This window comes from Anabrus simplex, chromosome 6 (assembly GCF_040414725.1).
Source record: "Anabrus simplex isolate iqAnaSimp1 chromosome 6, ASM4041472v1, whole genome shotgun sequence".
Taxonomy (NCBI): domain Eukaryota; kingdom Metazoa; phylum Arthropoda; class Insecta; order Orthoptera; family Tettigoniidae; genus Anabrus; species Anabrus simplex.
Genome location: NC_090270.1, coordinates 158,995,901 through 159,022,869, shown reverse-complemented (window position 1 = coordinate 159,022,869; position 26,969 = coordinate 158,995,901). Strand labels below are relative to the sequence as shown.

The window sequence follows — 26,969 nt, the reverse complement described above, 5'->3', positions numbered from 1 at the left end:
TTGTAGGCCTTCGCATAGTTTTCCTTGAACTCTGTTATAACAGGACATCTTCCTCCCTTATTTCGTGACTCCCTCTCGTCTTATTATTCAAGCGACAGTTCCTTTACAAATTTTTTTTTTCTCATTCTGATAATCATGTTCACAATTTTCCTTGTCGATGTGGGCTGATGACCATGCAGTTTTAAACTTACGAAACAATCACTGCATAAACCACCGTCATCGCCAGTTAACACCAGTTAACTAAGCATCAAAAGTCTAAATTTATAAATTCTGTTACCATAGTTGGTAAGGTAAAACTGTCTAGGGCATAAATAATCAGAAGCTGTATTCCCTATAACTTCTGTTATGTTTATGTAGTATTTATGGAAAGAAAGCACTAATAACATAGATAACTGAGAATTAAATTTTAGCCCTTCACCTAAACGATCATTTTACCCAGCATAAATAACATTTTTTACAGCCTAGACCATAGTGCCTTGTTCTCCAACTTTTTCACACCAATTTTTATGAAATCCTGTTCACCTATTTTCTCGTGGTTCAATGCTGATATGGAACAAGCAACCGAAATCTAAATTCATTAATATCTCTGTTATTATAGCCAGTACCGTAAAATTTTATCATCATCATCATCATCATCCTTCCAAGTATTGGGCCATGTGACCCGTTACGGTCTTGCATGTTACTTTTTGCAAGACTTGAAAGCAATCAAATGTCCTTCCGACGGGTTGCTAGCCAAAATAAAATACTGGAAATTGTATTATAAATAACTGCCGTAATGTAGTATGTAGTATTTATGGATAGGACAACTAATAACATAGATCTTTGAGAGTTAATTTTAGTCCTTCCCCTAAACTACCCTTTCACTAAGCATGAATAAAATTATTCATAGCCATAACACCTTACTGTACAACTTCACATACCGATTTTCATTCAATTCTGTTTGGCCCTTTTCTCGTGATGCACATACACAATATTAGAATCATTCCGTATTGACGGTTTTCACTTTACAATGGCGAAAAATGAAAGTATCCTCCTATTCAATACATCAGACGGAATATATGATGTATTGAATAGGAGGATACTTTCATTTTTTGCCATTGTAAAATGCACATACATAGACAAAAATAACGGATAATTAAAAATTCCATTTTCTTTTTACTCTGGACATAAGCAATACAGAAATACCATTCTTTTCTTTAAATTCTGAGCAATGTACAGATAAAATTATTATTTTACATATATACACAGTGGTTCAAGAGAAGGCCATCTGAGCACAGATCATTATCTCCTACCCACCCATTAGAATCTACAAACCTCACTCCCAATTTCTCAGATGCCCACTCCATAGTTTAATCTCATTTATATCCCTCATCACTGTCCAGGGAGTATCCTACTACACGATATCCCACAGATAATCTCTGCACCTTTATACTTCTGTGCTGTCATAACCAGATCCCATACATCACCAGCTATGTTAGTACATATCCCTGCTTGCCTTATGTTGTTTGTTTGTTGTACTTTCCTCAACATTTTTAACCTAATTCCTGGATTACACCCTACCCTGGTTCTCACTCCTCCACAAACTTTCCCCACATGTGAAACAATAGTCACCTATGACCAGAGCCTCTACCCCACCCACTCTCTACAGAGACAACCACCTCTTTATGCATTGTCGCTTGATCATGAGATGGCATGGGCGTGGCTTCAGGGGAAAGGGAACAGCATGCTTGTGATTATGTAATGCAGTCGAAACTGGTTAAGACGTCCCTCTCTAGCGCATTTCCCTGGTTATTACGTCATTATTCCGAAGTCCCAGGGTATGTCCTATGCTAAAGAAACCTGGATAGCACATTTACATCACTCTTAAGTACGTTCGTAACTCCCACCATAAGAATTTTAAATTAGCGTTCCCGGCCACGTTGCGCACGACAGGCCAGCCACAACTGGCTTGAGTGAGGATTTGGTAGAGAAATTAATTTCAGAGCACCAGAGCGTGGTTGCGTGTCGGCCTACAGCTGAGGGAGAGCCAGTCCCAAGCCAGTCTTATTATCTTTGCGCCTGATATGTTGGCGATTAATTTTACATTCTGCGCTTAGCTGCCGGTCCTCCTAGGCCTAAAAAGTTCTGATTGTTCAAACAGAATCTTTTAGAGGATGCGTAGGCGGAGAGTAACAGTGTGCTGGAGAAATGTTTCAGCGGGCAGCCCGTTGCGAGCTGTGGTCCCACACCCATAGTTACTTGTGATTGGACAACAGTTTTTATGCATGTCATCATACACAGCGGATCGGCCGTGCTCGCAACATCAGTACTGCGACCTGTATCAGAACCCGATAGTGTACCATACCTACAAGGAAGTAGAAATGGATTCAGATGATAAACAAAAATAGGTCCGCTCTCACCCATTAGACATATTTATTTCTCATTTTCAATTTAAAAGTTGTTCGTTTGTTTTTTCTTTTCCTGTGTGATTTACAGCGGTTGTTATGGAACCCGAAATAGACATTGAGAACTTAATAACTTTAACCCCTCAGCGCCGACCTCTATACATGGTATAGACCCTCTTTTCTTCCGTAGCCGCCGACCTCTATACGTGGTATAGACCCATACATGGTTTCACATTTACGGCTATAGCGCGAAGAGTTTTGGAGTTACTGATATGCAAATTATTTTGTTTCCAAGAAGACATTTTCGGCTTTATCAGCGTTGTAAATAATAATTGAAAAATCGTTATAATGTAGTTGTTTTTGCAAGGATAATTATTTGTCAAATAAGTCTGAGCACTAATCTCTTGCTTTTTTAAAAGTCTGTTTGCTTCATTTTTTCCCACAGAATAAAATAAAGAAATGATGATCTGAGAAGTTTGTCTTTTCGAGTGATGTTCTTTGCTCTATTTGTACATTGGGAGTGCGATTTATTTATTATATTTGTCTTTATTTCTCAGCTTGTAATATTTTCGTAACTCTCCACGAGTGCTCTGTGTAGGCATCAGTTAGCGCTGCTTTCTGTCATACGATACGAGAACCAGTTGTTCATGGTATATATCTCGTTAGAAAGACGCTGTCTCGACATTTTGTCTGAAATATGTATCGAGTTGGTTTGTTTCGTCATAAATGTTATTCCCCTCATTCAGTTTCGTTCTGTTGCTTTCGGTCTCGCTGCAGCTTCATCAGTCCGTGTGACGCACGGCGCTCAGCTGTGGTATGACTGACAGTAACGTGCTTGAAATATTGTATAATTCAGATGAAAGTTTAGTCGGAAGTAGTAGTGACAGTATAAGCAGCAGTGATAATGAAATAGATGATGTAGCAGTGGTAAATGATGAGAGTGACGATGAGGAGGAAACAGTACTTGGAAATTTCGTGTAAGAGACTATAGATAATTATACAGGTCAAAGAGAAGTTTTCAACGGTGAATTCTGATTGCTAAATACTCTAATAATACACAGGTCACAGAGACAAATATTGAGCAATTACCTTATCGGATTCAGCTGGTGAAAGGTTTGTTTACAAAATACGCTCGCTCGGGAGGGGAACGAAGTATTTAAGGCCGGTGCGCATCAGATAATACAGTTGCAAGGTTGCAGGAAAGATATTTTATCAGGAAATTGCACCCAAGAGTTGGAAATCCAAACCTCAGAGACATTGTATCCTGTGTTCAAAACACGGCGAAAAGAAGACGTCAGTGTAATGCTGCCAGGAGTGTGACTTGAGTCCCTGTCTCAAAGAGTGCTTCGAAGTCTATCACATGGAACTAAATTACTAAGGAAATGTGAAACAATTATGTCATTATCTGCATGTACATAGTTCTGTCATAAGGAATTCCAAATTTCGTGAAAATCGGGCTACTCTTATACTTGCAGTAACGCTTTAAGTGAATCGATGTATTTCAGTCGCGCGTACTTGAAATCTCATCCGGCCGTGGGGTAGGAAGCTATTTAAATGGCTGCGACGCTGAGGGGTTAATGTCGGAAATACCAGTGGTCTCATGTTTTCGAAAATATAATATCATTTAGATCCATTATTGAGAGAGTATCCTCAAAATTGTACCCATCTCCCTCTCTAACAAAATGTAAAGGACATAGCATGTCTGAACTATTTTTATATTTTCTTAAATGTAGAAAGTAAACGAAGACTAGGATGGTCCATATTTAATACCCACACTGAAAAGAGTGTTGAAAAAGATCCACTGGAAAGCGCAGGGAGTTTTGTATTACTCGATCCATGTGTGTGTGTCAGCGGAAGCAGGTGAACCCACGCATACACACAGGCGCGTTTTACTCCTGCACCGTCTGAAAGAGGCAAGCGACTTGTGTACGTAAATTAGGTCTACTGTATTTACGTGCGTAACAAACATATGTAAATTAAGCCTATTGTACTTACGTATACAGCTGACATGTTGGTGTTAATTTTATATTCGTAAATGAATTGCAGGTCATTCAGTTATGGAGAAGAAGAAACCTAGACAGTTTATAGATGATGAAACGTTGAAGTTTATTGAGAAAGTGTATGCTAAATCACACACAAAATGTGTGCAAATCCCCCAGATGGAGGACTTTCCTGTTACAACCTTAAAGATAATTGCCAGCGACATGTATAGTTCAAGTTTCTAAGAAAGTATTTTCCTTCAAGTTTTACTATGTTTGTGTTCTTAAAATGTATTATTTCTTGATTTATTTCATTAATTATAATTTTGTACACTTGTTTCTTTGTTTTCATTGTAATTACTTTTACGTTCAAACCTAACCTTAAATTTAACAGTGGAATCGTTTCCATTTTTTAGCACGTTCCCTCTTTATGACTTTTTTTTCCCCTGGTCCCCACAAAAAAAGTCCTAACCAGTTTTGACTGTAATTTTGCTAACAGTTAAATCCAACATTGCCAGATGACAGCAAATCTCCCTAGGCATCAGGAATATGTCCCCTTTTTAAGACTGGCAAGAAAAGTGGTATTTGGTATTGAAACACTGGATTTTTGAGTACTTTTGAGTATAACATGCATCCATATTTTGGAGGTCAATTTTCAAAATAATTCCCCTTATATTCCATAACTTACTGTTTACTAAGAAAATTAATATACTGTGTTGAAAAGGTTGTTAGTGGTATTCATTTTCTGTTTTCTTACAAATGATGAACATAAAGAATGCAACCTACTGGAATTTTGAAATGAAAAGGCAAACCATTGCACAATACAAGAACACCTGTAGGCTTTCATAAGAATGCCAAAGACTAAAGTAGTCTTAATAATAATCAAGTTCTCTTTCCAGGTTGCACTGCATCATCTTACGTACAGGTTGCAGTTTCAAATACGTTGCAGTATTCTTCATTAATGCAACTGACATACCGCAACTTGACCCAAGGTAATTAATCTTGCTAAGCAGCTAAAATCGACTAAAAATACTTTATTCAACCTGGAAAAAGAAGTTAAATCCAACATTGCCAGATGGCAGCAAATAGCCCTAGGCATCAGGAATGTGTCCCCTTTTTAAGACTGGCAAGAAAAGTGGTATTTTGAATTGTTGAACAGGAAAATAAACCTGATCATACATTATTATAACAGTGAGTGGTCCACACTTCCATAGAACACAATTCAGAAACAGAAAATGCATCCTGTAGGCTTAGAAAATTCATCATATTTGCGCATACCCCGATCAGAAAATTTGCATACATAAGAGGATAACATTTATAGTGATATTTCGGTGTTGAAAATTTCCGTAAAGCTCACAATAATAATTATTTACAGTAAATGAAAAAATAATTAAAAAGTATTTTAAATGGAATATTAGTACTATTACAATGAAAATGCACCTTGTAAGCTTTAAATTGGGCCAAAGCTGATTTATTAGTTAATTAGCAATAGAACCCTGACAATGCATGAGCTTAACATTTCAACCTACTGTAGAAAAAGGCTTTATGTAAATAAAAATACACACAATATGTTGTCTTTTTTTTCTCTTCAATGAATAGACTTAGAAAGTTTGGGAGGAATTCAAAGCAATAAGATCAAACTTTTTTTTTTAATTTCTCCAGTTTGATAAGGGATTACTAACATAAGAAGGGAAGTTCACTCACAGTCTGTATGTAGGGTTCCAACGTATCACTACATTTGACCACTAGTTCTTTTGCCAACAGATAAGCATTCTTTCTCTGGGACTTGTTCGGTTCCACAACATTCATCAAAATGATGTCCAGCAACTCATTAGATACAATATCCGACTCAGTAATTAATGGGCAGAGCACGTCAAGCATGAAACTCTTCACCTTGCCTGAATGCTCATCACTGTAAACAAAGGAAAAAGTATAAACAAAACATCTAGGTGAGTAGTCCCAATGACAATTTGAGCCTCTATCTGCATGTTGTAACTCCTCACTATCAGAAATTACAATAAAAATAAAGGCCATGAACAAAATAAATACAGTAAAACTTTATTTTAACAATTCCAATATCAAGAAGACACTTTTTATTACTCTATAAAAACAACAAAATCAAGGAACCTTACTCTAAGAAAAATTTGTTTCAAAGTACAACATCTTAATATACAAGAGAATATGAGTGTTCATCAAATTCCTTTGTCCACTCAGTAGAAGTCCACTATAAGGAGAAATCACAATGACAAAAATTGTACTTGCTATGGCAGATTGTCGTCATATCCAATGTTTGGTAAAGTACAATATGATTTAAATAAACCCACCACAACTCTTTAAAATTGGTTTGAAACGGCAATCAGTTCGTTCAAAGCAACGTTTTTATTCATTTCCATATGACGACTTACTAATCATGTTTCTACTTCCAAAACTAAGTGAATGTGCATGTTCAATTTAATTCTGTGGCAAAAGTTTCAGTTTTCTTACTGAAACAGTGTCACCTAACGTAACAGTATATGTATCTTGGAAACATGCTTCAAGTTGCAGTAAAGATATGGTAACTTTTTTTATAAATTTACATGGGAATAGCCTTCCTGAAATTTAACCACACGCGAGAATATATAAACCAACCTCTGAAATCGGTGATGCACAATGCCATATCTTCTTACGTAATTTCACTACCTACAGTTAAAATTAAGCAATTATTTACTTCACCCTTCATCTTTAATAACCCTTCATCTTTAATGAGTTATCAACTGTTATAAGCCATGTCATTAACGCATTTATTACAAAAACATGGTCTCCCCTTTTTTGTTTCAAATTTGAATGTTTGTTTACAACAGTCAACGAAAGATCTCGCTAGTGCAAAAAGCAAGAAACCTATAGCGAAGATGGATCGATCAATCACAATCTAATGAACTGGTGTAGTGCATAAAGATCGATAACTGAAAAAATAACACACTAAATCACTTGTAATAAGAGGTGAATCAGTGAAAGGGTTCTTGTAACCGAAGGATAACACACAACTTAATATAGGGACTTTGAGGGGACATGAAAGATTTAAAAACCTCTTTTCCATGATTTCCCATTTCCACACCAGGCAAATGCTAGAGCTGTACTTTAACCCATTAAAGATTTTTTTTTCTAAAGAGATTTTTACTGAAAATTGTTTAAAAGTTTTAAGGTACATCATCCATTAGGATGAGTATGAGTATTAGTATGAATTATTAGTATGAATGTCATAGACAAACACACCATACCCACTCTCATGTGAGGATGCTAGGTGTTAAAATTATCATGTCTCCAAGCTCTAGTGTCTTACGTAACAGCAGTCGTGTACGTCAACTCTCATTTCTTGCGGTACACATCAAACTTCACATGCAGAGGGTAACATCGCAAATTTGACAATAGGTTCTAGGGTTTTCTTTTTTTCTTTTTTTCCTACACCTTACTCATTCTCCAAGGACAGTCACCTGTTTGATTCTCTCTTACAATACCTTTTGCTCTATATCCTAGGGATCAGAGATGAATCAGGAAGTCTTTGTTACTGAACAAGTTTTCAAAGAACACTACGTGACTCCTAGGATTGTCCACACAGTCTTTTCATGTTCAGAGCAACACGGGTTCCTTGTAACATATTGGTCTGATTCTTTCCACAATACAGTGGGTTACTATAGTCACGTACTTGTGGCCTAGTTAAGTGGTCCTGAGAGTTGAAATACCAGATGCTATAGAACAAGAGTGAGCATCTCAGGACATATCTGAGTCATGGCCCTCCTTATAATCAGGGGGTTAGGACTATACAATCTACCGGTGGTCTCTAACCCGCTACAGGAAAGATCCTCACTTGGACTATGTGTAAGTAAGGGTTGCATCCTGCTTCACAGAATTTTCACAGGCCACACTCAGGAAGTTTTAAGCAAGGCTCAGACCTACGGGAGTAATGGAGTCCCACTCTCATTTGACATGCGAGGGACTCCTTGGAAACAATTTTATTAGTTGCTTTACATCACACCAACACAGATAGGTCTTATGGTATTGATGGGACAGGAAAGGACCAGGAGTGGAAAAGAAGTGGCCATGGTATGAAAATGGGAAAACATGGAAAATCATCTTCAGGGCTGCCAATACTGCGGGGTTCCAACCCACCATCTCCCGAATACTGGGTATTCTTGGAAACAACTTGGTGAACAAAATGGAATTTGATGGGCAACTATCAATATTAACAGGCCTTATGGCAAAAAGAAAGTAGAACTGGCTAAGTCAGCAAAGAGGATGTTTGGATGTGTTAGGAGCTAATGACATTCGAGTAAGGGGAGATAATGAGGAAAAGATAGGAGATTTTATACTGTACTTGAAAGGTGTTAAAAAGGGAAGGGGACTGGCTTAGGTCTGTTCATCAGGAAAACTACAGCACACAACACAGTTTCTGTTACGTACGTAAATGAGCAAATGATGTGGGTATATTTGGCAGTTGGAAAAATTAGGACGAGAATTGTCTCGTGTATTCACCATGTGAGGGTGCATGTAAGGATGAAGTTGACAAGTTTTAAGAAGCATTGAGTGACATCGTAGTAAGTTAAGGGTCAACAGCAAGAATACGATAGTGCTAATGGGCGAACTCAATGCACGTGTTGGAAATGGAACTGAAGGATACGTTGATGCAAGTGTGTGATGGCCCCATCATCCCATTGAGTCCTGCATATTCATTGGATTGAAACTGCATTGGGCCTGGTATTATTTTGAAGGAAATAGGGTGGTGCTTCAAATAAGAAATTTCTTACTTACAAGACCATTAAAGATTTAAATATAGATGAAAAGAACATACGATGAATTAATCAATGCTACATCACAACTCTCATTCTTCCCAGAAGCTATAAAGTGTGTGGTAAGCCTCAAAACACTGTTCCAAATGCAGGGGAACTTGACATTTTTGGCAGAACCACGTCACTTCAGCTATCTTCTTGTGTTTTGTACTAACTTTACTGGCACTGTAGGGGAATTGCTGTGCTTCAGCAGGTAGAGTAGGAGTAGGGAAAGGAATCCAGTAACTGGCTTTCAACATAACAAATACCACCACAATTAAGAAACACAGCTCCTCAGTTCCTCGTAAAGGTACCAAAGTGACCTTGAGCTGCAACTTAGTCAAGCGGGCGATAACCAACGACACCTAGAGGCAACTGCGTGATACTGAGCGATGATACAGATGTTGATTCCCATAGGGAATCTGAAATATTTGTCCCGAATGAGTATATTTATAATACCAATATAAATGGTCCGTTATTGGACATATAAATTTTCCAGCTAACTCATTCCTGGTTGCCAGCATTTCGCCCTCGTGTGCTAGGTTGGGCTCATCAGTTGGTACCTAGCACACCTACCAAAACGCTGGCTAGTGCATACCACAGTACCATGTGTGCTATAGAGCATCCAGCGTTAAGAAAAGACTACAGTAATAATAATAATAACGTAAATGTTTCCACCTTTTCAATACAATATATTCACAAAATTACAAAATTATACGGTACTAGTTTCGACCCATCTAGGGGTCATCATCAGCCGTATTGGAGCAAAGATCATTTGTGGCGAAATCCTAAGACAATATTATTTTAAAGAATAACAAGTGAAATGAGATGTTATGGTAATAGTTAATAATACAAGGAATATACATACTAAGAGGTTTTTAACAAAGAATAAAGTATAAATGGGATGTTGTAAAAATTATAATCATGGAAATCAGTAAGTTCTTGTATTGAAATGAAATATGGCTTAGGAAGAGGGCTTAAGGTGGGGCTGAAGGGTGCGGGAGAAAGTGTAATTGTCTTGGAAAAGTACCTTTGATTAAATTTAGGATTGAGTTTAGGTTGGCTGCATTATTGTTTCTGAGGAAAGTGATAAATAGATCGAAGAGTATGTTGGGTTTCTCTGAGATTTCATTGAGATTGTGACTGGCATTAAAGTATTGGTCTAGGTGTATGTAGTAATTTTCCATTATGTTCAGTAAAGGGCCCTTGTTTGCTAATACGAGGATGTCCATGTCTTCTTCAATATTGGTGAAATTATGGTTATAATCTTGCATGTGTTGGCCGATGGCTGAAAACTTGTTGTATTTTATTGCGTTAGTGTGCTCGTGGTATCTGATAATGAAGTTTCTCCCGGTTTGCCCGATGTAGGTTTTTTTTACTACAGGCCTTATGGGCTTTTACTTCTGTTGGTGTTACCCACTTTAGTTCTACATGTATATACACATTATAATGAATTCCTATCAAAATGTATACTTTTTCTTATGAAACAAGGATTGGTTGTGCCATACAATACTAAATAAGACGTACAATCATTTTGATATCTTTGAGTTTATCCTTTTAAATATCGTATATGCGGTTCAGTACACGGAACAGCCGGCCATGCTTGTCGCATTGCGCGCCACATTTCAGCGTGTAGTGCGGAAGTGTGTACAGTAGACAACACGTGTAATAACTCAGCTTAACCACTGCGAATCATCATTGGTGAGGTCAGTTCGGCATGTTTCCCTTTTTGTGTGTGTCACTCATTACAATGATTGGGAGATATTCGGCAGAGTGAAGTGATCGTCTTCCTGGGGCGCATAGTGTTTTGTTATAAATACAGTATAATTTATTGTGTTTCATTTTTCGTGTATTGCATTGCTTTTGGTTGTGTGTATCGCGTATAGTTTTTGTCTGTTTAGTATTTTTTATATAATCAGTCAGCGAGTAATACATTTAAATTATAGCTGAACATGTGAAAAGGATAAGTAGTGAAGTTGTCAGGAGAAAGGAACGGCAAATGGTGCTTAATTCATTTTCATATTTGAAAACAAAGCATCCAGGACGAAGTGTAAACTGGGTAGTAGATAAAGCCGCAAAGTTTTTAGGAATTTCGAAGACTTCAGTCTTCAAAATAAGGAAGGAAGCCAGCGAAGGGCACTCCAGAGTCCCAGCAAGAAGCGGGAAAGGAAACAGTTAATTCGCAGTAATTCCAGACTCATTAAATACCATGATTTTGTCAGAAGTGGAATACAGCGCACTGTTCATGAATTCTATTTTAGAGATGAACCGCCAACTCTGAACACAGTCCTCACTTCCGAAAAACAGCAACTCCGAACTACCTGATTTTAAGAAATCATACGAATAGGTCATTCAGCATTCCGTATTTTATGTTGCGGAAGAATATTTAAGTTATCGTATTTTGTGATAAACATGAAGCCCTTGCATCTGTTGTCACTTACGAGTAAATTTATCTGAAATGAGCTGAAGGATACATCACCGAGACAGAGATATCTCGCCGTCAGCTTCCTGTGTTGTAACCACACAGTATATGCCTTAATAATGAAATGTTTCTGGGGGCTAATAGACTCGGCACTGCGCTCCCTTAAAGCAACAACGATCATGAAACTTTCTCAGATATAAGAAACAAGACAATCATTTCGGTTTCTGGATATGCATATTATTATTATTATTATTATTATTATTATTATTATTATTTAGTTCGCATCCCTGCATGTTCAAACTCTTCCTCTATTTCGAACGATACAGTCAGTGGGCTATTATCCTTAGAAACGTTATGGCAAAACGAAATTTCATTAATGACTGGAGATAATCTGGCATTTATATTATTATTAGTCTTGCAACAGCTGTACCAAGCGTTGTATAATTTTATGTCATGACTGTATTTCGCAAGAAGTGTCCGAGCCGCGCTGAGTGAGCGAGTATGGCAACAGTGGAAGGCAGCAGGCCCATAAGGCCTGTAGTCTTTTCTTAACTATGGATGCTCTATAGGTACCAACTGATGAGCCCAAACCTAGCATGAGGGCGAAACGCTGACAACCAGGAATGAGTTAGATGGAAAATTTATAATGTCCAATAATGGACCATTTATATTGGTATTATAAATTTACTCATTCTGGACAAATATTTCAGATTCCCTATGGGAATCAACATCTATATTATCTGATGGCCAAGCAGGCATCAATTTTTGGTGAAGAGAAAGTCACTCCTAGTGCATTGGCACTGCCGGTGGCTCCAAGTAGCCTATGCAGTGGCCTCCACAGTATGCACTAGCCAGCATCTTGGTAGGTGTGCTAGATACCAACTGATGAGCCCAACCTAGTACACAAGGGCGAAACGCCGCCAACGAGGAATGAGTTAGCTGGAAAATTTATAATGTCCAATAACGGACCATTTATATTGGTATTATATTGAGCGAATCGAGGCCACTATTTTCCCATAATACCACTAAGTCATGAAAGTGAAAACCAGTTTTATTCATTCTGTGAGTTTTATTACGTGTTTTTCGTGTTATGTACACAATATGGATAGTCAAAGAGGATTACAGTAAGTGGCGCAAATTATCGCAGATTAGCAGAAGTAAAGGGTTACGCATTTCATATTGTTGGTCCGTATTGATCTGAGATTACATATATATTATAAAAATAAAAGTTTTGCATCTATTCAATACTTATATTTACACTGCATGTATTTACATTATATGGGACTAATTTCAACCCTCCTCGGGGTCATCATCAGCCATATTTAAACAATACACAATATTTGACGAAATCCTAAAACAGGTTTCTAAGCAGTAAGAACAGCATGAAACAAATATATATACTTAACACTATGATGTGTGGTTGAATTAGGTGCTAAAAATGTTGCATATGAAAGTGAAATTATGGGTGACAATAGGTGAGTAATATATAATAAAAGTACACAAATACGTTAAAAGATCTGGGTATAAAAGTACAAAAGAGATGCTCTATGTTGTGGATAAACTTGAGTCAAATTTTTTAGACACATGGTGTTTCAGATAGAATTCAGTAGGTCCTGGTAATACATTACAGTTGTGGACCGAGTGTTATGGTACTAAGACTGAACACAATATAACGTGACACTTATAATAAAAGTATACAAGTATGTACAAATGTTTGGGTAACAAATGTGTAAATGATACTCTCTAGAAGAATCTGTGAGGAGTTGATTATACACTGTATCAGCTTAAGCAGAAATTTGATACTTGGTGTATTAGGTAACCAAGCTATGTTGATATGACTGCAGGGTTGATTGTTGGAACTGTGCAGACTGAATATGAAGCTTTAGAATTCTTCTGGAGTATTAAGTCGACACTGCGCATGGTGATATGAATGGGTGGAACTCTCAGTTCATAGCGGAACAAATGGGACCTATTAAAATTGAGAAAAAGCCAGTAAAAACGCAAAGTACACAGAAAGAAGAATGGATAACAACAAAGCAAATGGACACTCACCTTGCGCGGCAGAGTGTGCAGCTTAGCTGTAGTCTTACACTACCAGCTTGTATTGTTTCATTCCGAGTAAACCTGTGCTGTGTCTTGGTTGTGTGCGGTGATTACAATTTTATCTATTATTCGTAATTACATTGAATTTCTCATTATACAGTAGTTCCTGTGTATTATTGTTATTGATGACATGTCACGTCCCGTGATGAAAGTAAGAATTCTGGAAGAACGACTGAAAACTACAGAAGAAGTTGAATAAGTTCGAAAAAAAGAAATAAAAAGTAGATACTGCTAAACGTCTTGGGTTAGCCTCCAACTTTATACTCCATCCTTGCTAAGAAGAATGAGATAAGAGAGCAAAATGGATACATGGGGCAGTTCAAGTAAAAGCAGAAAACTCAGAAGAGAATCTACATTCGCTCAGCTGGAGAATATCCTTTTCACTTGGTACCAACAAGCAAGGGCTTCCAATATCCCTATAGATGGAACCATATTATGGAAGAAAGCCAAGAAGATAGCTACAAGATTGAAAATTTTACTGCATCGAATGGATGGATCACTCGATTTAGTGTGACATGGACTGGACTTACAGAAGGTTTCTGGAGAAAGTGTTTTTGTGGACAAGGAAGCTAAGGAGCTGTGGATCGAAATTAACCAAATTCTGTGTGTGTGTGATACATTTAGCTCCACAAATAATTGTGTTTAGACTTTATTTGTAGTAATCTGCGATTAGTGGCATTTATTTACAGTTTTCACACTGAGTAGCTCCGTAGGCGTTCGCTAGATTACAAGCGGTAATTTAGGTCTGTGTGAAAGAAGAAATATATCTTCCTTTTTAACAGTATTATTAAAATATCAGGTTTGTTGAAAAAAATACGGTACTTACAAAGACGGGATATTAAAGAGAGTCGTAACTTCGGCAGCGGTTATATCTATTAGTGCAGGCATTTGACAGGGTATTTCAAATAGCAGTTCAACGGTCCCACCTCACGAAGGTAATAACTTCTTTTAATAACGCGATACTGTTGTAAATTTTGTTTAAAGAAAGGATTTCAACAGAATAGACAGTATTTCACTGGCAAAATAGTTAACAGTCGTAATTGTTATTGATTATTGTCGCTCTTCTTATTCAAATACTGGCATTTTTGGCTACAGTCAGTAAACAAAGGGTGTAGTGTATCAAGGACATATAAATAAAAATCAGCTGATTCTTGTATTCCGATCATTAGTAGTTCTGAATAGGTAGTTAAAGTATCCGTAATTTATATTTCACACCCTCGACATTTCAGTATTTATCAGCGGTTAGCTAATAATCAAGTTCCTACATTCCAATAACTGCAATTCAAGTTCCTGGCGTAGTTTAGACAGAAATACTTTTGAGAAATTATTGTAAACAACCTCATATTTTTCAACATTTAAGGACACTTATTCTCCGTCCCACGGAGTAGGGAAAATATTAGTAATCCACCATCTGTAAAGATCACATAACCGCATTTCAGTTGAGAATTGTAGTGTAGACAGTATATTAGATAGTATCTTGCCTGTTAAATTTGTGTGTATTTTTGTGCAAACGGCAGGTTTCATTTCTGTTACAGCATAGGAGGACAAAGTAGTACTAATATTAATCTGTATACGTGTTTAACTTTGTTGGTAATCTTTGAGTACCGTACCTACCGGTAGTTCTTGCGAATATCTAAATTTAGGCCTAATTGGAATTTTCATTTCTATTTGTGCTTAGTAAGAAGCTAGTATACGTCCGAACATAGTTTAAACATTATTGTAGTGTAGTATAGTAACTTGTTAGAAATTAGAGTGCCTATTCTATAATTTTGAGTAGTTTTGCGAATTTCGAAATTTAATGGTAATTTTCTGTTTTTTCTTGGTAATAACCTGTTGTAGGCCTAATTAGAATACATCTGAACATAGTTTAAAATTATTGTAGTGTATTGTAGTATCTGTACTTAGTCTGAACGTAGTTTAAAATTATCGTAGTGTATTATAGCATCTTATTAGAAAGTAGTGTGTTTATTCCATTACTGTGAAATATTTGTATAGTATAGTACCGTTTCTGTGGTATCTGTAGTAACTCTCTTCCTAAAATTCTGTTTTTGTAATTAGGGTAGACTTAACTGCAGTTAAGAATTGTGTAATTCTTATGTATTATTCTCTGTTTCCAGTAATTAACAGCAATTTTCATCATGTTAGCGTGTTGTAGGAATAAAAATAGTACAATTAAGTAGTATTGTAGTGTAGTAGTAGCCTATATTAAATAACTTACTGTCGTGTGTTCTTTGTGAACTAACCTTAGACAATATTTCTTTCCTTTCATTTTTATTTTGCACAGAATAAGTTAATACGTGTTTTTTATACGATATGGCCTAATAAACGATGTCTTACTAAGCGATTCTTTAATCTTATTTTTCCTTTTCTTTTCATTATTTAGTAAAAAAATGCCCAAGCAGTGTGAGTGTAGGAACTGTGGGTGTGGCCAGGCATTAAGGACTATGAGGGAGGAGTTGGAGAGCTTGAGGGAGATAATTAGGATACTCTCAGAGGACAGGAAGGAAAGTAGGCCTCCAAACAATGTACAGGATACAGTAGGTGAAATAGAGGGATTGGAAGGAAATGGGGGAATTGTGGAAGACAGGTGGTCTAATGTTTTAAGGGGAAGGAGACTGCAGGCTAAGGGCTCCATTCAGCATCAAAATTCAGGACAGGTGTCGGTGAGAAATCGGTACGAGTCACTGCAGGTAGAACAACCGAGGGAAGATGAGGAACAGGGAACTGTTGCCGAGAAGTTTGGAAGTAGGAAAAAGGGAAAAGGTAGGAAAGGGAAATGTAGAGTAGTGGATAGGAAAAGACAGGTGGAACAGGGTCATGGGATGGAGAAAAGGGAGGAGGAAGTAGCTTCTGCAACTGTCAGGAAATATAGGGCTGACCAGGAGGGGAGGGGATCAAATGAGGTGGGTAGGGTTGAGGCTCTGGTCATGGGGGATTCTATCGTTACACATGTCGGGAAAGTGTGTGGAGGAAAGGGTACCAGGGTAGAGTGTTATCCAGGAATTAGGTTAAGACAGATGTTGAAGAAAGTAGAAGAGAAGGAGGAGGGAAAGTAGAAAGTGGTAGTGTTTCATGTTGGTACCAACGACGTAAGACAAGCAGGTATAAGTACAGTAGACCCTCGATTACACGTTCCCGGAAGCTACGTTTTCTCGTATTATCCGTTCAAATGACGTGGTCCCGCGAGCATCCTAATTAAATCAAGTTGTAAAAATCCCGCGTTATCTATTCCTCAAAGAAAAGATTTCCCGTATCAAAGGTTCAGAAATTTCAGTCTCATCAACGCTAAATCCTCGATCATGCGTTTTTCAAGAAACTGTATCTCAATAAAGGACGGCAACGCATACTTGCGGATCTTGATGTTAACGTCCAGTCATTGCGGTAATTTGAGGAAGCGGAAAAGTGATCCGCGGTGAACTTGCATAAGGGACCATCTTGGCATCGCATTCAGCTGGTACTGTTTAGAGAATCGAAATCACAAAGCAGAGAGTGTCCACAACAATTGGAAGGAGACAGAGCGCATTTCCACATCTCTACTTGAAGGCGGAACGAGTTTCGTCAAATGTTCGTACCTGCAAAGCGTCTACACTATGTCCAGGGTTAGATGGTTTTTTGTTTCCCGAGTGTATCGCCGAACAGGTTTTCGGCACTTCTCTCAGGGCACTGTATAGTCACTGAGCTTACAGGCAGGAATCTAGACTTCTCCTACTTAAGTAACACAAATTTAGTATTTTAATATTACCGTATACAATTACGTTATTGAGACCAGAACAGAAGTTGCACCTTACATACATAAAGCCATGGGAGATTTTGGGATCGCCTATTACTGTTGTGGTCCTAATGTGAGACTGGGAATTTCACGTTATTGTGTTAAAATGTTAAAACCGCAGTCGTTTTATTTGCGCACGTTACATGTAAAAACCTTTGCATAATTTCGCACTTGTACCGACTTAGACAGCAAGCGCGTTTTCCAGCTGAGCTCAAGGTCACAAATAACCGTAAATTCGGAAGTTTTGATGATATTTTTTCTCTTTCCAATTTAATCATGATTAGTGATGGACATAATTGAATATAATGCATTCGAAAACTTGAGAATCGATACTTACATTCGAAACAATATTCTCGAGTTCAACATAACCTTTAAAAGTCGATGTCAGCCTAATTTTTGTGGTACAAGATTTCCACAAACTGAGTATGAACAATATACCGGTGACCAAATTACAATGAAAGATTTAAAGAAAAAGGGATTTCGCCATCATGTTGGGCGCTTTTGTATCCAAAGTGCATTTTATTACATTAGAGAATTAAAAAATACTTGTGGTCGATAGTTTGGCTTGATGTTGTTAGATTTTCCAAACAGTTTGACCAATCAAACTTGCTGAACTGAAAGAAGTTTTCAGAGGAAACCGGCGAAGTTTCCCCGCCTCTCACCCGGAGGACCCAGGTTCGATTCCCGGCCAGGTCAGGCATTTTTACCTGAATACGAGGCTTGGTTCCAGGTTCACTCATTCTACGATTACCTTTAATTGAGGCACTATTTAATGGTGAGATGGCGACCCCGGTCTAGAGAGCCAGGAATAACGGCCGAAGGATCCGTCATACTGACCATGCATCACCTCGAAATCTGCATGCGTTCGGACCGAGCAGCGGTCGCTCGGTTGGCAGAAGGCCCAATGGGGCTGTAGTATGGTTTGGTTTAGGGGTGTTTGTAAGATTTCAAGTATACATATTTCTTTTTTGTGATGTTTAGCCAAATTGTTCATGGTTCATTCATTCCCGGATTTTCCGTTTTCCCGTGTTGTACGTTTTTTTTCGGTGGTCCCTCCAAAAACGGAGAATCGAGGTTCCACTGTACCAACATAGTTGGGGATGTGTGGAATCTGGTAAATGCAGCACGGATAAAGTTTAAGGAAGCGGAGACTGTTATCAGTGGAATACTGTGTAGGAGGGGTACTGACTGGAAGGTGATTGGGGATTTAAATGAGACTATGGAGTGGGTATGTGGGGAAACTGGGAGTGCAATTTTTTGATCCCAATGGGTGGGTACGATATAGGGATCTGCGCTCAGATGGCCTTCGCTTAAACCGCAGTGGTACATATAAGTTAGGAAATTTGTTTAGAAGGGTTATAGGGAGGTACATTCTGGGAAACGGGGTGCGCTAGGCAGCGGTGTTAAGGGAACAGGGAACTGGAAATCAAGTAGGGATGACATAAAACTGTTTGTGCTCAACTATAGAAGTATTGTAAAGAAAGGAATAGAATTAAGTAATTTAATAGATATATTCTTACCAGATATTGTAATAGGAGTTGAATCATGGCTGAGAAATGATATAATGGATGCAGAAATTTTCTCACAGAACTGGAGGGTGTATCGTAGAGATAGGATAGGGAAGGTAGGAGGGGAGTATTCATTCTCGTGAAAGAAGAATTTGTAAGTTACGAAAAAGTTAAAGATGACAAGCATGAAATTCTAGGGGTAAGGCTCATTTCTAAAGATAATAGGCAACTAGATGTCTTCGGAGTATACAGACCAGGAAAGGGTAGCACTGATGCTGATTCAGAATTATTTGATAAGATAATCAGCTATGTGGGAAACGATAAGGAAAGGAACGTGATCGTAGCGGGTGATCTCAATTTACCAAATGTCAATTGGGAAGGTAATGTGAACGATAGGAAGCATGACCAACAAATGGCAAATAAGTTAATATGGGAAGGGCACCTGATTCAGAAAGTGATGGAACCAACTAGAGGGAAAAATATTCTGGATGTGGTGCTGGTAAAACCAGATGAGCTCTATAGAGAAACCGAAGTAATAGACGGTATTAGTGATCACGAAGCTGTTTTTGTGGTAATTAAAAATAAATGTGAAAGAAAGGAAGAGATTAAAATTAGGACTGTTAGGCAGTACCATATGGCTGATAGAACAGGCATGAAGGAGTTTTTAATAAGCAACTATGATCGGTGGAAAACGGTAAATAAAAACGTAAACAGACTCTGGGATGTTTTTAAAGCAATTGTTGAGGAATGTGAAAATAGGTTTGTACCTTTAAAGGTGGTAAGGAATGGTAAAGATCCACTATATTATAACAGGGAAGTAATGAGACTAAGAAGGAGGTGCAGGTTGGAAAGAAATAGAGTTAGAAATGGCTGTGGAAGTAAGGAGAAATTGAAGGAACTTACTAGGAAATTGAATCTAGCAAAGAAGTCAGCCAAGGATAACATGATGGCAAGCATAATTGGTGGCCACACTAATTTTAGTGAAAAATGGAAGAGTATGCATAGGTACTTTAAGGCAGAAACAGGTTCCAAGAAGGACATTCCAGGAATAATTAATGAAGAAGGGGAGTGTGTATGCGAGGACCTTTAAAAGGCAGAAGTATTCAGTCAGCAGTATGTAAAGATTGTTGGTTACAAGGATAATGTCCAGATAGAGGAGGTGACTAATACTAAAGAAGTATTAAAATTTACCTATGACAGCAATGACATTTACAGTAAGATACAAAAGTTGAAAACTAGAAAAGCTGCTGGAATTGATAAGGTTTCGGGAATATACTAAAGACAATGGGTTGGGATATAGTACCATATCTGAAGTACTTGTTTGATTTTTGTTTGCATGAAGGAACTTTACCAAATGAATGGAGAGTTGGTATAGTAGCCCCTGTATATAAAGGAAAGGGTGATAGGCATAAAGCTGAAAATTACAGGCCAGTCAGTTTGACATGCATTGTATGCAAGCTTTGGGAAAACATTCTTTCTGATTATATAAGACATGTTTGCAAAATTAATAACTGGTTTGACAGAAGGCAGTTTGGGTTTAGGAAAGGTTATTCCACTGAAGCCCAACTTGTAGGATTCCAGCAAGATATAGCAGATATCCTGGATTCAGGAGGTCAGTTGGACTGTATTGCAATTGACTTATCGAAGGCATTTGATAGCGTAGATCATGGGAAACTACTGGCCAAAATGAGTGCAATTGGACTTGACAAAAGAGTGACTGAATGGGTGGCTCTGTTTCTAGAAAATAGAACTCAGAGAATTAGAGTAGGTGAAGCTTTATCTGTCCCTGTAAAAATTAAGAGGGGAATTCCTCAAGGCAGTATTATTGGACCTTTATGTTTTCTTATATATATCAATGAAAACCTACAACCTACTTTCCAGTCATTGACCGGGTCAGGGATGTGATGAATGAACCATATATGGGCTGTTATTACAATGGGGTCGCCACTCCCAAGGTGATTTATTAATGAGTGATAGATGCTATAAAATGATAATGGAGAATGTTGCTGGAATGAAAGAAAACCGGAGTACCTGGAGAAAAACCTGTCCCGCCTCCGCTTTGTCCAGCACAAATCTCACATGGAGTGACCGGGATTTGAACCACGGTATCCAGCGGTGAGAGGCCGACGCGCTGCCGTCTGAGCCACGGAGGCTATATATATCAATGATATGTGTAAAGAAATGTAATCAGAGATAAGGCTTTTCGCAGATGATGTTATTCTGTACAGAGTAATAAATAAGTTACAAGATTGTGAGCAACTGCAAAATGACCTCGATAATGTTGGGAGATGGACAGTAGGCAATGGTATGATGATAAATGGGGATAAAAGTCAGGTTGTGAGTTTCACAAATAGGAAAAGTCCTCTCAGTTTTAATTACTGCGTTGATGGGTTGAAAGTTCCCTTTGGGGATCATTGTAAATACCTAGGTATAAATATAAGGAAAGATCTGCATTGGGGTAATCACATACAGTAGAAGTCCGTTATAGCGAGAATTCATAACGGCGAAAAATTTACTCGCTATATCAAATTGTCGTTATATCCGATTTCTTGTAAAAGTCGGGAAAACCCCCATACTCATTAAAATTCAGTATGAAATGGCAATTAGTTTGTTCAAAATTTGGGTTTTCGCAGATAATATCCACACTGCGGCTTACTTGTTTGTTTTCCGAAATCCAATACTACGTGAAAGTGTGTGTGTAATTTCATTCTGAAAAAATATATATTACGGTATTTCTCCGAATCCAAGATGACCCCCACTTTTTCCTTCAAAAAAATTTATCTGGCTTAAAAAGTGCTTTGTAAAATCTTATGTCTTTCTTATACAGTACGCATTTTTAGACTGTAGATGCCGAAAATTGGCTTTAGTTATGCCGTATTTTTTGCGGCTGTACAATTATGCTTTATTTCAGCGGGTTTAATAACCAAAACTGGCAACATAATATCGAAGGAAACTCTTTGAAAATTTGCCGGCAATACATTCGACGCGCCTCTGCAATACAACGATCCGTCAGGAAAATATTCTTGCTTGTTACTTTCACTCAGCGTCAGATATAACTGGCCGCCGCTACACGCATGTCTTGCTTGCCAGATTCGGCCAACTGCAGCGGCTAGCGATGTATAGGTCTTAATCGCGGACTTTGAAAGTCAACGAACTAGTTTATTGCGCCGCGGTATGCCAATTCTGCCCATGCATTTTTGTGCACATACCTCACAATTTCATCTTCGACTTCTTTAAAGCGTCCTTGTTGCAGGCCTCTGAATGCATTTTTGTGCAGTACGCATTTTCAAGCTACCTTTGTCTTCACGGTAACGCCGAATATTGGCTTTAGTTAGGCCTATGCCGTATTTTCTTGCGGCTGCACAATTATTATACATTTCCGAGTGTTTAATAGCCATTAACTTAAAAATTGTCATCATAACATCGACGAGAACCCGTTGAAAATTTGCCGGCAATTCCTGTTCCACTTTCTTTTTTTTTTTTTTTTTTTTTTTTTTTTTTTTTTTTTTTTTTTTTTTTTTTTTCTAGGGGCTTTACGTCGCACCGACACAGATAGGTCTTATGGCGACGATGGGATAGGAAAGGCCTAGGAGTTGGAAGGAAGCGGCAGTGGCCTTAATTAAGGTACAGCCCCAGCATTTGCCTGGTGTGAAAATGGGAAACCACGGAAAACCATCTTCAGGGCTGCCGATAGTGGGGCCCACGTATTTTTTACAATACGACGATCCATTACGAAAATATTCCTGCTGTCTATAAAACTTGATTTTACTAAGCGCCAGAGGTACAGCAGGCGCATTATAACTCTGCTACTACCGAGCTCGATAGCTGCAGTCGCGCAAGTGCGGCCAGTATCCAGTATTCGGGAGATAGTATGTTCGAACCCCACTGTCAGCAGCCCTGAAAATGGTTTTCCGTGGTTTCCCATTTTCACACCAGGCAAATGCTGGGGCTGTACCTTAATTAAGGCCACGGCTGCTTCCTTCCCACTCCTAGCCCTTCCCTGTCTCATCGTCGCCATAAGACCTATCTGTGTCGGTGCGACGTAAAGAAAAAAAAAACTCTGCTACGGAGTAGCCGTGGCCTTTGTAAGAATTCGAAGGCTCGCATGTTTTGATGCCATTCTTCAGATTTGAGAAACGTTTTTGTAGAGGATAATAGAATGTCATTCTCTATTCACTGTTTCCCGAGATCCAGTGACGTTACACATAAGCACTGTACGATCGGTCGCTGCGGCTAGCGATGTAGGCCTACGATAAAGAGGCGATCGTTTATTGTCGAGTTTTGTGTGCGCGGGCGCGAAAAGAAACAGCGTTGTTATTGCGGTAGTTGCCAGTGGTGTTCATTACTATCACGCCTCAAATACAAAACGACCCTTGATTTTTCACATGTGATTCTGAGAAGATAAAAAATGTCGTCTTGGATGCAGAGAAATACGGTATCACTCCAGAGACTTCTGTGGCAAACATTTCAGTTTTCTTCTCCAAACAGCATCACCTAACCTAACCGTACATGTACCACGAAAACCTATTTGAAACGCATATAGAGAAATGATAACCTCCTAGCTAAAAGCTGACATGGGAATAGCTTTCTGAAATTTAACTAGACGCGAGAAAATATAAACTATCCTCTGAAATCAGTGATGTACACTGCCATATCTTGAGGTGTATCACTTTCTTACTTAATTTCAGTATACGTACTATATACCATTAAAATTACGAGATCGTTTACTTCAGCCTTTATTTTTAACTAGTAACAACTGCAATCGGCCACGTTATTTACGCATTTATTACGAAAACGTGTCATCCTCTTTCATTTCGAATTTTCTCTTGAGAACAGCAGTCGACGGGTATTACTAATTGACACCAATATCGCCTTCGAATGTTGACGAGAGAACTCGCAAATTCACATAGCGTGAAAACTATACCGTACCGAAGATGATCAATCGCATTTTGTGGCAAACGTTTCAGTTTTGTTATTCAAATAGCGTCACATATCCTAACTTCTCTATACTATATGTATGATGAAAACATACTTCAAGGGGAAGTAGAGAAATTACAACCTTCTCGCTATAAATTACACGATAATAGCCTGTCCGTAATTTAACGGACGCGAGAAAATATAAACTAACCTCGTAATTAATGACGCACTCTGTCATATCTTGAGGTGTAGGCCTATCTCATTCTTATTTAATTGCGGTGTTTAGCATTAAAATTAAGCGATCGTTTATTCAGCGTTTATCTTTAACGAGTTAACAACTGCTATCGGACACGTTATTTATGCATTTATTATGAAAACATGTTCTCCTCTTTCATTTTCCTCACGGAAGAGCAGTCGACGGGTATTACTAATTGACTCCGACATTGCCTTCGAATGTCGATGAGAGAGCTCGCTGGTGGGCATAGCGAGAAAATGATATGGTACCGAAGATGATCGATCGCATGCAGTTAATGACTGGGTGCATAAATATCGGCAACGGAAAAATCGAGCGCGCATAATCGCTCGTAATAACGGATGCGTCAGTGATAGGTTTCTCGCTGTAACCGAAGGATAATACACAGTTTAATATAGGAATTTTGAAGGGACAGACACAAGTCATCGTTATAACGGGGTTCTCATTATATGCCGTACTCGCTATAACGGACTTCTACTGTAAATATGATTGTAAATAAGGCGTACAGATCTCTGCACATGGTTATGAGAGTATTTAGGGGTTGTAGTAAGGATGTAAAGGAGAGAGCATATTGATCTCTGGTGAGACCTCAACTTGAGTATGGTTCCAGTGTATGGGACCCTTACCAGGATTACTTGATTCAGGAACTGGAAAAAATCCAATGAAAAACAGCTCGATTTGTTCTGGGTGACTTCCGACAAAAGAGTAGCGTTACAAAATTGTTGCAAAATTTGCGCTGGGAAGACTTGGTAGAAAGGAGACGAGCTGCTCGACTAAGTGGTATGTGATTGAAATAATAACATTAATAACATCATCAATACGGACCAAAAATGATATTTATTACATGTAAGTGGTATGTTCCGAGCTGTCAGTGGAGAGATGGCTTGGGAGGACATCAGTAGACGAATAAGTTTGGATGGTGTCTTTAAAAATAGGAAAGATCACAATATGAAGATAAAGTTGGAATTCAAGAGGACAAATCGGGGCATACATTCGTTTATAGGAAGGGGAGTTAGGGATTGGAATAACTTACCAAAGGAGATGTTCAATTAATTTCCAATTTCTTTGCAATCATTTAAGAAAAGGCTAGGAAAACAACAGATATGGAATCTGCCACCTGCGCTACTGCCCTAAATGCAGATCAGTAGTGATTGATTGATTGAGAGATTGTCTTTGCTACTGGAAGGGTACGAGCCGCATGATATATATAACACGGACGAGACTAGACTTTTTTGCAGTATCCTTCCGGACAGAACACTGGCGCTGAAGGGTGAATCTTGCCATGGAGGAAGAAGTTCAAAAGACACATTAACCGCTCCGCTGTGTGTTAACAGTGATGGCAGTGATAAGAGTGTGCCAGTCATAGAGGCAATATAATTAAAACAACGTTGTTTTAAGAACACGAAAAACTGTTCAAATTTTGTGTTATTTTAATTATTTCCTTTTAAATATTAATTTTAATAAATGAAATAAGTTTTTGAAGTTGTATATCTCAACTTTACATTTGATTGTTTTCGTTGTCATCACATAATATCCACCACCGACCATTAAATTCCACCTCAGTAATTGAAGCAACTCCTGTTTATACGCAACATGGTTTAATAAACCTTTACAGCAGGTCTGTTAAAAGTCCATTAAGTTTACTTCTTAACACATGTACAACTGGAGCATCTTGTTAAAACAAATTTATATTATTAAAAATGGGCAATACACTCTGAAGAAATTAACAGTATAACATTATCCTAGGATGAAGAAAGAAAGCCCTTACTGCTCCAAACTGGTTTGCAAACTCTTCTCTTTCTTTCTGGTCCTCTTCAAAATATTAGGATCAGGGCCTCGTACAGATCTAGAATCCTGGCGATACATTCAAGGAAATCCAACATGTACTTAGACATTTAAAAATCTTGTTCAGTTTAGCACCACATATCTTCCTGATATACTACTTAAGTGCTAATTCTTTTGAAACTTTTTGAAATAGAAAAATTGACTCAGAAAATGTTCAGTACTGACTGGCAAATAAGCATAAGCTTTTCAAGCAGCTAAATAGATTTCACAGCACAGACCTCTCTGTACTAAAACATTGTGTTGGCACTGTCAGAAGAAACAGCTACTATTTGTCTCACGAGAAGTTGTGGCAGCTTGTAGGTACGGCACAAGTAACGGATACTATACTGTGCCATTTCACTATTAGCAGTGAATATTCTGGAACAAAAAACAGACGCTATGCTGCGAGAACATTAAAAATAACATGCTAATATAACCGTAAATATCGAGATCATACTTTTACCAGATACAAGCCGAGAAAGAACATATAGAAAGCGGTGAAAAAGAATGAAAGATGGAATATTGTAAAAAATTTATTATTTAAAAAAATTTCATTCGAGAAGGAACATACTCAAGGAGATCGCTACGGCAGACTGACACAAAAAGAAGACCATAGTCATAAAAGGTTTATAGTTGAAGAACAAATAGAGATATACAGCGGAGAAATCGTGCGAGACGAGAATACAGCACTTCTGTAAACTGATAAACTGAAACAGAACAGTCCTCCACCACTAGGCTTTTGGTGTTATCTATGTCCCCTGAACTCATTACTAAATCAATAGTGCTCCCCCCCTTGTTCAGTAATGTAGGTCATTTTACCTTCTCTGTCCCCCTCCCAATAACCGTTCTGAATGCAGAAATTCCCGACCGCATAATTCTAAAAGTTTTCTACCATAGTTATTAATTACCTTATCATTACTACTTCCTCCTGATCCTACTATCAACTCTTCTTCTTCACTATACCTCTGACTTCGCTCGCCTATTCTGGCATTCCAGTCTCCAAATAAC

General features: G+C 38.1%; 1 protein-coding gene across 1 annotated transcript in view; it reads right to left on the bottom strand.

Moving 5' to 3' along the window:
- Positions 1 to 26,969, bottom strand: part of pds5 (cohesin associated factor B pds5) — a 463,913-nt gene that overhangs the window by 376,896 nt on the left and 60,048 nt on the right. Inside the window, exon 5 of the mRNA XM_067150024.2 lies at positions 6,068 to 6,275. Within this exon, the coding sequence (XP_067006125.2) occupies positions 6,068 to 6,275 (208 nt within the window). The remainder of the gene's footprint in view (positions 1 to 6,067; positions 6,276 to 26,969) is intronic.